This window comes from Panthera leo, chromosome C1 (genome assembly GCF_018350215.1).
Source record: "Panthera leo isolate Ple1 chromosome C1, P.leo_Ple1_pat1.1, whole genome shotgun sequence".
In the NCBI taxonomy this organism is placed as follows: Eukaryota; Metazoa; Chordata; class Mammalia; order Carnivora; family Felidae; genus Panthera; species Panthera leo.
Window position 1 is genome coordinate 11,135,376 of NC_056686.1, and position 13,389 is coordinate 11,148,764.

The following is a 13,389-nucleotide window of genomic DNA, read 5'->3' on the forward strand; positions in this document are numbered from 1 at the left end:
CACGCTCCAGGCAGAGTGGCGGGGGGTCCCCCCAAACCTGCGGGCCTCAGAATTTGCTCTGTCTCAGGAGATTTGGGAAACCCATGCCTCTGAGCCAGCCCCATTTCCTGCCCAAATTAAACAGTAACCGCCCAAGGTCAGGGAAAGGGCCTTGTCGGAACAGGTTTCTCTCCGAGGGGCGGCTCGGCCTTGAGCAGGTGGTCCCACCCCCACACCTGCCTATAAGTGTGTCCCTGCCCACCTCGACGGCCACTCGGTCCTGAGCCAGTCCCACTCGCAACATGTTGGGCTTCACCACCCTAGCCGCGCTCCTGGCCTGTGGTAAGCCGTGGGGCGGGGACTAGCTGGGGCCGGCAGGCTCTGTGCTCAGGCTGGCCTCCCCGGGGACAAGGAGAGCAGCGGGGGGCTCTCCCCAGCTCCAGGAAAGGGGATTTGGGGCGACCAGCTGTGTGTCAAGCTAAGGCACTCGCCTGCTGGGCAGCCCTTGTTTCCATATCTGCAAAATAGGCTGATGATGTGGCCGGGGGAGAGTCACCGCCTCATCCCGGGCTCTCTCCAGGGACCATAAGGGCCTGGCTTTCTCAGCGTTGGCATCTCTTCCTTGGGGACCGATGCTTTGTTCACCCATTTTGGTGACCTTCTCCCAGACAGGAATCAAGGGACTTGGCTTGAATGTCACTTACTCTGGGCGGGACAACAACAAGCCACTTCACCTCTCTAGATCTCACTGGCTCCTTTGACAGATGAGAGCACTTGATTGAGAGTCCTTCCGGCTAACGACAACGACAGTCCTAAGTAATAATAGCAGCTTGCTGTTTGTTACATGTTTACCATATGCCAGGCGCCGCGCCAAGCCCTTGACAGGCAGGAGCTGATTTGACTGGCGCAGCAACCTTGAACGGCAGGGTCTATCAACACCTCCATTTTACAGACGAGGAACTGAGGCTCAGCGAGGCTCAGGATCTTGCCTGAGATCGCATGACTGGTTAACGGTGGGGCCGGAATTTGAATCCCGGGCCATCTCGCTGCAGAGCACATGCTCCTGACCGCTCCGCCCAGCTCCCCAGCCCTGACAGTCTGGAACCCTGGATTCGGTGCTCACACACCCCCATTTTGCTGCGGTCTAAAAAGGGACAGCAGGGAGAGAAGGAAAGACGCAGCTTTATCTGGGGACACACACGCAGCTGCCTTTTTAGTTCCTTCAACGCCTCAAACATTCGCTCCGCGCCAGGCCTTTTACTAAAGTCTTTCTACGCGTTGTCTGATTTCGTCCTCAGTTCAAACTCACCAAGCTGGTGCCACTCTTCCCATTGCACAGAGAGGGAAGCTGAGGCCCAGAGAACTAGCCGGCTTCCCCGGGCAGTAAAACCTGAGCCCGCGTCTGCCCAGCCCCAAAGCCTGTGCCCTTGCCACCTGCCCCTTCCCTGCTGGGGGTGCCGGCCCCTCTCACCCGTGCGCTTCCCCTCCCGAATCCCCCAGCCTCCAGCTGCGGGGTCCCCAGCTTCCTGCCCAACCTATCGGCCCGAGTGGTAGGAGGAGACAATGCCAGGCCCCACAGCTGGCCCTGGCAGGTAAGCATGCCGCTGCAGGGGTGGGAGGTGGGCTGCAGAGGGTGGCGGGGTGAGGGTCCCGGGGCTGACATGTGCCCCCCCCCCCCCCGCTCCAGATCTCTCTCCAGTACCTCAAGAATGGCACATGGAGACACACGTGTGGCGGCACCTTGATTGCCAACAGCTTCGTCCTCACAGCCGCCCACTGCATCAGGTGAGCGGGGTGACGCCCAGGGACCCCGCCCCCGCCCCGGGGTGCCAGCCTGATGACTGCTTTTATTGAGCACCTACTACACACCCCAGACACTGGGCTCCCGAAGCCGCTTCTACCCAGTAACTTCGCCATTCACTTCTTCATGCAGCAAGCATTTATTGTGCGCCCACAGCGTGCCAGGGCACGCGGCGGTGAGGACACTCCGGGCTCGCAGGGAGCTTACATTGTAGCATAAGAGCAACAGGCCATTCAACAAGTAGCCATCTGACGTATCGAGTGGCAACGAGGAAAAATAAGGCAGGCCGGAAAGCGGAAGGGGTCCCATTTTAAACGGGGTGGCCAGGGGAGGACCCGAGGGAAGTAAGGGAAGGGTGTTCCGGGCAGAGGGAACAGCCAGTGCAAAGACCAGGAGGAGGGAGGCTACTTGGTAGGTGTGAGAAATAGCGTGCGAGCAGGGGTGGCAGGAGCAGCGTGTGCGAGGAGAGCAGGAGACGGGGGAGGCAGGAACGAACGCGAGATCATCCGGGCGAGAGGCGGTGGCGGCTTGGACCGGCTCGTGTCACAGCCACCTGGGCAGGCGATGCCAACGCGGTCTCCGCCGTACAGATGAGGGAACTGAGGCCCAGGGCCGCCCCCCCTGGGAATCAGGGTAGACTTGACCCCGAGAGCAGGGTCCTCACCCTGAGCCCCGGGGAGGGTCCGTGCCGATGGAGACTCGCTTCCCCAAAACGATGCCCACGGTGGCCACAGGCCTGGGCCGCCAAAGCTCCGAGTTCCCTCCCTACCCCTCTGGCCAGCAAGGGCAGGAAGCCACCCTGACCCAGTCCCCTTCCTCTGCTCAGCAACACCAAGACCTACCGCGTGGCCCTGGGCAAGAACAACCTGGTGGTGGACAATGAGGAAGGCTCCCTGTTCGCGAACGTGGACACTATCTTTGTCCACGAGAAGTGGAACTCCTTCCTGGTGCGGTGAGTGCCCGCCGTTTCACGGCCCCTGGGGGAAGCGCCGATATGGGGGCGGTGGGGGTCCCCGATATGACAGAACCCGCCCCCACCCTGTCCCTGGACCCCGTCCTCACCCTGACCAGCCAGCAGACGACCCCTTTATGCAAAATGGAGAAATGCTAAATGGAGACGGACGCCTCTTCCGTCTCCATCATTGGCCAAGGGTTCCCAGAAGCTCCACGTGGAATAAAGACCCCCGAGGCCCCCACGGTGTCTTGCCTGAAGTCTCTCAGCCAGAGGCCAAGCCAGGACTCGCCGTTACTGAGTGCCTCCTGCGTGCCCATATTGCAATAATCTTATTTAACTGTCACAACAGCCCTACCTAGACAAGGAACCGAGACTCAGAGAGGTTAGGGAGCACGTCCCAGGTCACACAGCCCAGACTCAGAGAGGTTAGGGAGCACGTCCCAGGTCACACAGCCCAGACTCAGAGAGGTTAGGGAGCACAGCCCGGGTCACACAGCCCAGACTCAGAGAGGTTAGGGAGCACGTCCCAGGTCACACAGCCCAGTATGTGGCAGAACAGGGAATCAAACCAGCTCGGCAGGGGCCGCTCTTCGATCATTTCCAATTGGCTTTAAGGTCATGTCTCGTTGGTACGTAGCCTGCAGCGGCCCGGAAAGTTCCTGCTCTAGTCTCCCCTCCATAGAGCCTCACATGACGGGAAGGCACATGAGACGGAAGTTTCCTCTCAAGGGGCGCGCCGCGGTGTTGGGAGGCGGGTGTCATCTCTGTCTGCCACTAGGAAACTCGCTGTCCTCGAGGACTCCTGGTCACCCTAGGCTTGGCTCCCGGCTGACAGCCTGGGCTGCTTAGCCTTAGCTCGCGGAGCCGGCGTCCTCCTACACACTCACCGCCTCCACTTTGGATTCCAGCAACGACATTGCCCTCATCAAGCTGGCGAAGCCCGTGCAGCTGAGTGCCACCATCCAGGTGGCATGCCTGCCGGAGGAGGGCTCTTTGCTGCCTCAAGACTACCCCTGCTACGTCACAGGCTGGGGCCGCCTCTGGAGTGAGTACAGCCCCCGGCAAATCATGAGAGCCTTCCTGGAGGAAGCGGCTCCCACGATAAGCGCACCGCCCGCCGTTGCCCGACCCTTTTCCTTTCTGTCTCAACATCTTCACATCTGTTTTACCCTTGTGATAGTAACAGCTCGTATTTGTTAAGCACCTACCACGTGTCAGACCCTCTCGCAAGGGCACCTGAGGGGTGTCGTAAGATTGGAACTTGTCAAGTACTCAGAGCGGCGCCTGGTCTAATTGACTACGAAATAAACCAGGCAAGCCGCTGGGGGCAGGGGATTGGAGCTTCTGGAAAACCACATGCCTAAGTTAAAAGGGTGCATGCAAATAAGCGAAAGCACAGAAGACTTACAGAAACACGCAGGTCTGTCCTGGGAAAATCCGGGGGGAAGAAAGACCTCGGATGGTAGGACACCAAAGGCGGACGCGACAAGGAAATGATGGACCCTGGGGAAACCCCAGAATCCAAGTTAAAGATAAGTCAACGCAGTGGTTATCTCTGGAGGGCTTCCTACAGATGAGCTCTGCCTCCCGCGGGCTCCCTTCCCCACCCTCAGAAGGGTCTCTGACTCAGACTTTGGGACCGCAGGCTCGGAGTCATTTCTCTCCGTTAAGGGCCCGTGTGTGTGTGTGTGTGTGTGTGTGTGTGTGGCTGCCCCCGAGGGGAGCCAGAGCTCACCTGGGTCCCGCCCCGGCCCCGTCCAGCCCTCTGTTCCCCGAAGGCCTGGCGCCGTCCAGGCTGACGCGGGGCCAACATCTGTCCCCCCCTCCCCCCCAGCCAACGGCCCCATTGCCGACGAGCTCCAGCAGGGCCTGCAGCCCGTGGTGGACCACACCACGTGCACCCAGAAGGACTGGTGGGGAAGCATGGTGAAGGACACCATGGTGTGTGCAGGTGGGGACGGTGTCATCTCGGCCTGCAACGTGAGTGTCCACACCCCGCACCGTGTCCCTGCCCCACGTGGCCAAGTGGAAGGGGGCAGTGAGGAGGGCAAAGGAGGTGCGGGGGGGGGGGGGCCCGCATGAGCAAACCCTCTCCCTGGTTGCGCCCGGGAGGCTCAGGGGAAACCTGTCAGCCCCACCCCTCCGCGCTATCGTGCGGGCAGGGGTGTGGAGCGAGTTCGAGTCCTAATCCCGCCACTTGGTAGCTGTGCAGCCTTGGGCAGGCTGCTTCCCCTCTCTGAGCCCCAGTTTTCCCAGCTATAAAATGGAGGCACCGTGAGCACAGGGTTGATGTGAGGACCAAGTCTAACAAGCGTAGAAGAGACCTCATCGAAGTCAGAGGCAGGGGGCTTAGACAACCTGACCCAGAAACATCTAAAACCATCAGAAACGGTCCTGTTTTCAAACACACGACCCCTCCCCTCACTCCCACCCTTCCTCGCTCCCCCGGGTCTCCAGTGTGGCTCCTGGCATCCTCACCTCTCTGTGCAGCTCGCAGAGCCTTAGACACGACCTGAACAGCTAGGGAAGCCAAGGCACAGAGAGGGTTATCCTTATCCCAAGATCACACAGCAACCTAAGAGCTAGCCTGGGACTCCCAAACCACATCCCCGCCGCCTCCTTCACCGTGGACAGGCCGAGGCCAAAACAGGGGGTCTCAGCCCCCTATCCCCCCACCCCCGTGACCCGCCCCTGCCTCCCAAGCCTCTGGGGGAGGCCCCGGGGGCTGACCTCTGCCCGGTCGGCCACAGGGAGACTCGGGCGGCCCACTGAACTGCCAGGCTGAGAACGGTTCCTGGGAGGTGCGAGGCATCGTGAGCTTTGGCTCCGGGCTGGGCTGCAACACCCTTAAGAAGCCCACGGTCTTCACCCGCGTGTCCGCCTACATCGACTGGATCAATGAGGTGGGTGCCCGTCTCCGAGCCCTTCTTCCCGCCCCCACCAGCCCCTCATCCACCCCCCCACCCATCCCTTCACTCGCTCCTTCTCTCCTTCATTCATTCACTCACTCACCCACTCGGGAAGTGCCACGGGCTTCCTGTCTGCAGATGTTGAGTCAGGTGCAGGGAAGGAAACAGTCACTAACTTCAGCCCTTTATCCACCAGCTTCAGCGAGTGCTTGTGGATCCACCCCAGGCACCACACCAGTACCCCCCCCGGCCCCGCCCCTGCCACCAAAGTGAAACCCCATGAGAGCAGGGCCCAGCAGGGGAGAGGGGTCAGCAGGGGTGGGCACATGTACCCGAGGATGGGGGAACAGAGGGTCACAATGGACTTCGGAGCCTCATGCCGGGGGGACAGGATGTGTTCTGAGCCCCCATTTGCACAGTGGTCTTAAGTCCCGAGGGGGCTCAGACCCCTTGGGCAGAGGCGAGACGGGCTTGTCAAGGCCCTGGGGCTGCCTGCCACGCCCCCTTCCTCCTCTCGGGCAGTGTTCTCTCCCGGCAGAGCCTCGTGCTGCCCCAGAAGGGGACACACACACATACCTCCACCCAAGTCCCTCTCCCTGTTCTCTGTTCTTCCAGAAAATGCAGCTGTGATTCTTCCTTGGGAGCCTGCAACCCCAATAAACATCCTTCCCCCTCAGACTGCCTGCATTTGTGATGTGTGCCTCCCCCGCGGGTCCCCGGGCTCTGTAGGGGCTGCCCCTTTCCACACCAGGGATGCAGGGAGAGACCCCCTCGGCCCACCTGGTTCGGCTGTGGAGGATGCTGCTGGGGTGCCGGTGGAGAGGGAACCCCAGAATGCCACATGGTAGCCTCAAAGGATGAGGGTTAAGGCCACACCGGACACTTACCCCCCAACATCTCACAGGCTGTGGACTACAGTGGCCTGATCAAATCACCCCCTTCCTGATCCTGCCTCCACAGAGGAGCCTGGTCGGTCCTCAGACACCACCCCGGCCCGGAGAGGATGGGGTCCCCCCAAGAACAGCTCCCCGGCCCGGAGAGGATGGGGTCTCCCCAAGAACAGCTCCCCGGCCCGGAGAGGATGGGGTCCCCCCAAGAACAGCTCCCCGGCCCAGAGAGGATGGCCACAGGAGAATGCCTGTTGCTCAGGGACGACCACTGGCTCCCTGAGAAAGAGACTCCCCAGTATCGCCCACCCTGGATCAGACCCCAGGGCTGCTGTCAGCTCGGGCTTTCTTGGTTGAGAAATGTCCAATGAGCGCTGACCTACGCCAGCCCTGTACTGGGCATCGTGAGAAGGAGGAGGGTCCCAGCGCCTCCTTCAGGGGGGGCAGGTTCGAGGGAAACGGCGGCCTCCACGCACAGTCACAGCAGGTCCGAGCTGGAAAAGCTTTTGCTGTATCAGACTGGCAGGGAAACAGAGGTCCGGAGAGAAGAGAGAGCAGGGCGAGGTCACAGGCACGGAGGGCCAGTAATGCATGAGCCACAGAGGCTCGGGGAAGGGAGCCCCCCTGAGGCCAACCAGAGGGCAAGTGGGGCCAAAAAAGAGAGAGATCTAGTGTCCAAGTGGGAACCTGGACCCCGGGCCCCTGACCACGCACTCGTGCTTCGAGGGAGCGCCCCCACCCCGGCCTCTGGACTCCTGCTGGGAGAGCCCTCAGCCACAGCTGTCCCCGGCTGGCCCATGAGCTGCCAGGTTTCCCCATCAGAGTCTGGCTCCTGGACGTAGGGACCAGACAGACCCCCCCATACCTTACTAGGCCAAGGCGATTCTCAGGAAAGACTTTATCTACTCAACAAAGAGGCCCTCAAGCAGCCTGGCATCAGCTCAGACCTGGGAATCCAGGGATGGTTCAGACAAGATCTCTGCTCTGCAGAAGGCAGACCGAGAGACAGATTTCTTGATCATACTTACTGGGTGTTAAGTATGAAGGTTGGAATACAGACCAGGAGCATAGAAAGGGGACACTTAACCCAGTGTCAGTTGGCAGGAGGAGTCCAGGGTAGCTTCCTGGAGGTGGTGACGCCCAAGCTGAGTCTTTTTTTCTTTTTTTAATGTTTATTTATTTTTTTGAGAGAGACAGAGTGTGAGAAGGGGAGGGGCAGAGAGAGAGTGAGAGACACAGAATCGAAAGCAGGCTCCAGGCTCCGAGCTGTCAGCACAGAGCGCGATGTGGGGCTTGAACCCATGAACTGCGAGATCATGACCTGAGCCGAAAACCAAGAGTCGGACACTTAACCAACTGAGCCACTCAGGCACCCCTGAGTCTTAAAATCTGAACAGAAGGTACCCAAATACAGAAGATGCTGCCGGTGGCTTGACCCAAACTTCATTCCCAGACAACTCCTTTTATGTCCATCTTTATGTATATTGGAGGTTATAAATGCTAAATGTCCTCAGGTCCCTTGCAGTTATAATAATAAAAGCTAACACATATTGAGCACTTCCTATGTGCCAGGCACTAGCTGTCCTACAGGTTTTACATGTATCACCTCACTTAATCTCCAAAACAACCCTATGAGGTATTTTAGAGGTGAGAAAATTGAGGCTAGAGAGGGCTGGTGACTTCCCAAGGTGACTTAACCAGGAGGTGACGGGGCTAGGATCCAGATGTTGGTAATCGGGCTCCAGAACCCATGCTCTTGGCCACCACACTCTACTGCCCTGCCAGAATATGAATACGGATGTGATGCCTGGAGCTGAGGCAGCCATCTTGTGGATGGAGAATTGCAAAGAGAATTGCAGCTATGAGCTCCAATATCATCAAGATCCAAAGCCAGCAACCATGCTCTGAATGTCTTTTTATGTGAAAAAAAATAAACCTCCATGTGTTTTAACCACCGTGACCAGGTCGTCAGTTACTTGAAGTTCAGCACACCCCTCACTGGTACCATCGGGGATAATATAAGGGGTTGCTTTCCTACTAAGAGAAGGGGATGAGCAGCGTCACGATAGCTGCTTGGAAGACGTTTCTCAGCAGCAGGTGTTGCTAAAGCCTAAGGTGAAGGGCAGGGATGGAGTGACGGAGTAGTTTTCCAGGATGTGGGACTTTCAGAGCTAACATGGGGACAGTCCCAGGCAAATTGGGATGGTTGGTCCCCCAAGCAAGGAGTGGCAAGAGATGGGCTGGAAAGTGAGCAAAGGCCTTTCACGGACAGCCTTGTGGTTATGGTGGAAGGTTGTTGGAACTTTATTCTGAGGGCAATGGAGAGCCACAGAAAGGTTATAGATAGAGAGGGGACCGCCGTGTTCAGAGGCACACATCAAAGCGTTCATCTGACAGCAGCAGGCAAGAGGGGAGGCAAGGAGGCCAGTTGAGAGGCTACTGCAATGAGCTAGTCCAAAATTAACACGTAGGCGGTGATGGAGAGAGGGGCTCAGTAATTCAGGAATAATTCGGTACTTACTTAGGCATACGTGTCGTGTGGACTAGCCACCCCCCACCCCCAGTCTCAAATCTTTATAAACTTCTGGGGATGTGATTGAATTATCAAAATGACTTGTTATTAGCTAATAGATGAAAAAAATATAATCCACAGTTCTGTTGGTTCAGTAAGAGAGTAAAATTCTCAGATTCGGGGCCCAGAGTCACTGTCCCCTCCAATGCCAGTCTGTGGTAGAATAATGGCCCTCCAAAGACGTCCGGCCTGATCCCCAGAACCTGCGGACGTGCTGCCTTGTGTCGCAAAAGAGATTTTGCAGGTGCGATTAATTTGAGGATCTTGGGAATGGGAGCGTGTCCTGCGTCACCCAGGTGAGCCCAATGTCATCCTAAGGGCTCTAGCGGGAGTCAGGAGGGTCGGGGCAGAGGCGATATAAGGGCGGGAGCAGGGGGTCAGGGTCCGATGGGTGGAAAAGGCTAGGGAAGGGGTTCTCCCCTGGAGCCTCCAGATGGACCCCGTGCTGCTGCAGCCCCACTTGAGGCTGACTGTGGACCTCTGACCTCCGAGCCGTAAGATAGTAACTCTATGTGTTTTTACGCCACTGCATTTGTGATACTTTGTTAAAGCAGCAGGAGGAAATCACCACGCCATCCCTCTTCCCTTCTGGCAAGATCTAGAGTACGCTGTGGGAGCACAGGGGAGAGGAAAGGGAGGGGGCACGAAGGACTCCCTTGGGTGACGCGAGGGTTCGTGTGCTTTGTCGAGGGGTCACAAAAGTACGGTTGGAGGCGAGGGAAAGGGGGCAGCGAGGCCCTGACCCTCCCACCTCCACCTTCTTCCCCGGGCAGAGGAAACCCTGGCCTAGGGGCTGAGAGCCCCACATGCCAATGAGCCCTGAGTGCTGTTGTGAGTCTAATGCAGTCGCTGGGTACTGAGTGCTGGGTAGTCCGTGTGCCAGGCACCGACCCAACACAATCTCTTAATAATCGTGGCAACCCTGATTAGTATCCCCCTCTTTACAGATGAGGACACTAGGGCTCAGAGAGGTTTAGAAACTCTCCCAAGACCACACAGCTAATAACGGGCGCCACGACTTCAACCTAGGCAGTGTGACCTCAGGGCCTGTGGGACTAACAACTATGTTATTCTGCCACTAAGCCCCAGATCTTCAGGTTCCCACCTTGGGGTCCTCGTAGTGGCCCTGACAAGGACAGGTGAAGCATGGGTGTGCTGACCAGCCTCAAGGAAGCTGGCGGTGAGTCGGGATAGACCGAAAACTGAACGAATTATGGCTCACAGGTGTTCACAGGCACCTTGCACGCACCGTATCAGTTAGCGGTAAGTAATGATGCCTTATAACCACCAGCCACAAACCCTCCGAGGCATCCAATGACCAGCGTTTCTGGTTCACGTATCTGAGGTCAGTCGGGGGTCAGTTAGGTGGCCCTGATGACTTTGGCTGGAATCACTCCTCTCCAGGGGTCTGGGATGGGTAAGCTGGTCTAGTCTGGGTCTGGCCGGGGGAGCTGGGCTTCACCTGTCTCTCCCCCTCCTCCCGGAAGGACACTGCAAAGTGATATGGCAAAAGGCGTGAACACAGGGGAGGGGGAGGAATCAGCCCCATGTTGGCAATTCACATCCACAGGACCTCTGACGCAAACGAACAGCATGAACTACGACAGGGCAGAAGGGAGGGCGCTCATGGGGCCAGAGGTCTGAATTCCACCACTGACAAGCAGGGTCCTTTAATCGCTCAGAGTCTCAGTTTCTCCACCTGTAAAATGGGCCTCCGCCCCCACTTCCCTGTTGGAAGCCAGTGAAATAACAGAAGCTTGTGATAGATGTCATTAGTGCTACTGATCTCACATCTGGGCCCTATTAGCAAATCTTCCCTCGCTCTTTTGTACCTTAGGCGACAGGGCCTCATTCCCAGAAGGCCTTCGGGGCCAATTCCCCGAAGCTCACCCTTACCAGGCTGGGGCACGTGTCTGCAAGGGTTAACTTGGCGGCAGACCAGGGTGAAGGCGTAAGGCAGGGAATAAACACAAAGCCTCTCCCCGAAGCATCAATTTTCTTTGAAGCCTGGGTGGGAAGAAAACAAATTAAATCAAAATAAACCCAGCTCTGGCTATGAAGTCAGCCGCAGAATTCAGATGAAGCTTTCCGGGTGAGAAATGAGACTTCTGAGACATTTTGCTGTGCGGTGACTGCTGAGTGCTAAACCCCAAATCATTGCTCTAGTACAAACGAGAGCCCACAAGCCAAATTCTGTTTTGTAAATAAAGTTTTATTGGAACACAGCTATGCCATATGGCTGCTTTTGTGCTGCAACAGAATGGCTGACTGTTGCAGCAGAGAACCATATGGCCCGCAAGCCTCAAATATTTACTATCTGGTCCTTTACGGAGAAGCCTGCCAACCTCAATCTACCAGCATCCTTTGATGGAAGCATTTGAAGAATTCTGTGCTATCCTAATGCCTGAGGCCCGCAGGTCCGAGGATTTAAGGGTGAACATTTTGGTGCACATTTACTATTCCCGGTGTTTTTTATTCTAACAACAACGCTAAGAGACAGATGGAATTGTTCTCATTTCTATTTGCTAGGCAAAGAAACGGAGAAAGAAGAGCCATGAAATTTACCCTAACCTGGTTCCTCCCAAATTTCAACATGCAGAAGAACCCCCTGGGCTTTCTTGTTAAATAAACTGCAGATGAGGGGCACCTGGGTGGCTCAGTCCGTTAAGCGACCGACTTCGGCTCAGGTCATGATCTCATGGGTTTGTGGGTTCGAGCCCCGCGTCAGGCTCTGTGCTGACAGCTCTGAGCCTGGAGCCTGCTTCAGATTCTGTGTCTCCCTCTCTCTCTGCCCCTCCCCTGCTCTCGCTCTCACTCTCTCTCTCTCTCTCTCTCTCTCTCTCTCTCTCTCTCTCAAAAATAAATAATAAATAGGGATGCCTGGGTGGCTCAGTAGGTTGAGCATCTGACTTCGGCTCACGTCATGATCTCCCGGCTGTGAGTTCGAGCCCACATCCGGCTCTGCACTGACTTGCTCCGAGCCTGGACCCTGTTTGGAATTCTGTGTCTCCCCCTCTCTCTCTGCTCTGCTCACATTCTGTCTCTCTCTCAAAAATAAACATTAAAATAAATAAAAATGAAAAAAAAAAAAAACACAGATGCTGAACAGGCGGGGGGGGGGGGGGGGGGGGGGGGGGGAGGATCTGCATTTCTAACCAGCTCCTAAACTGTGCTGCTGCTGCTCATGGTCCAGACCGCTCTCTGAGCGGCAAGGATCCAAACCATGGAGTCACTACATGGGAAGCACCAGGGTGTAAACCCCCAGCCCTAACCAATGAACTTGGCTTCTCAGAGGAATCCTTCTGCATGAGTCATAAAAGCCACGAGAAGTTCACAACCACATCTCCCTGCCCAGCGAAGTTTACCGACTGCCTTGCTGCCCAACAACATATAAATAAGGACCGAAGCCCCAGAGGGGAGAGCAGGCTGTGGTGGCACGTCACCGCCACCTGCCCGGCCTCTCCATCCCCTCTCCCTGAAGCCTGCACGTTGGCATCCAGGCCGCCCCTCCCCTACTCTTCAGACCCACGGTCTGGGTGGAGCCTCGCTCCCCGATGTCAGGGGCAGGACTTGAGCTCCAGGTCTGGCCAATCAACACACTGCATCCCCTTCTCCAGCACAGCAATTGGTTCAGGCATGGGCATGTGACCTGAAGCCGGTCCAATCAGAGAGCCCCAGGGCTTCTCGGGGAGCCCTGCAAGAAGACTCTCACCCACCTCTGTGTTGGGTTTGAGGTTGAGCGGGTGGGAGACTACGAGAGCAGATCGGGAAAGGGGAAGAAGGGGTCGTTTTGCCCCCCAGGGTAGATTTGGCAATATGCGGAGACATTTCTGGTTGCCATGACTTGGGGGAAGGGGCTACTGGCCCCTAGGGGGTGGGGGCCCAGGATGCTGCCACATATCCCACCGTGCAAGGAACAGCCCTGATAACAAAGAATCCTTGCCCAAAATAGTGCTGCGGTTGAGAAACCCTGGGCCAGAGATTCTGTAACCATCTTGTGCCTGTGGAAGGAAGAATCTGCAGCTGTTACAGGCCACTCAATGGAGCCTGAGAACGGCCCCTCCCAGTGGAAGGCAGAGTCGAAGGATGGAGAGAAGCCGAGTCCTGGGGACATCATCCCAGTCCTGGATCCAGCTTTGCCTGAAGCTAACACCGCTCCTGGACTTTTCCATTTTGTGGCCCAGTCAATGACCGGCTTAAGGCTGTTTGATGAAGTTTCTCTGCCACCTTTACCTCCTCACAGCAACGTGGTGAAATAGACTGGCCTTGTGTCCCTCTCCCTCTCT

At 57.1% G+C, this 13,389-nt stretch overlaps 1 protein-coding gene across 1 annotated transcript; it reads left to right on the plus strand.

Moving 5' to 3' along the window:
* The first annotated feature begins 281 nt into the window (after nucleotides 1-281).
* Nucleotides 282-6,317, plus strand: LOC122227702 (chymotrypsin-C-like). The gene is made up of 8 exons (XM_042952382.1): nucleotides 282-321; nucleotides 1,480-1,571; nucleotides 1,667-1,764; nucleotides 2,607-2,732; nucleotides 3,644-3,780; nucleotides 4,570-4,715; nucleotides 5,486-5,638; nucleotides 6,260-6,317. The coding sequence occupies exons 1-8, from the start codon at nucleotides 282-284 to the stop codon at nucleotides 6,272-6,274; spliced, it is 807 nt and encodes a 268-aa protein (XP_042808316.1). The 3' UTR covers nucleotides 6,275-6,317.
* The last annotated feature ends 7,072 nt before the right edge of the window (nucleotides 6,318-13,389 follow it).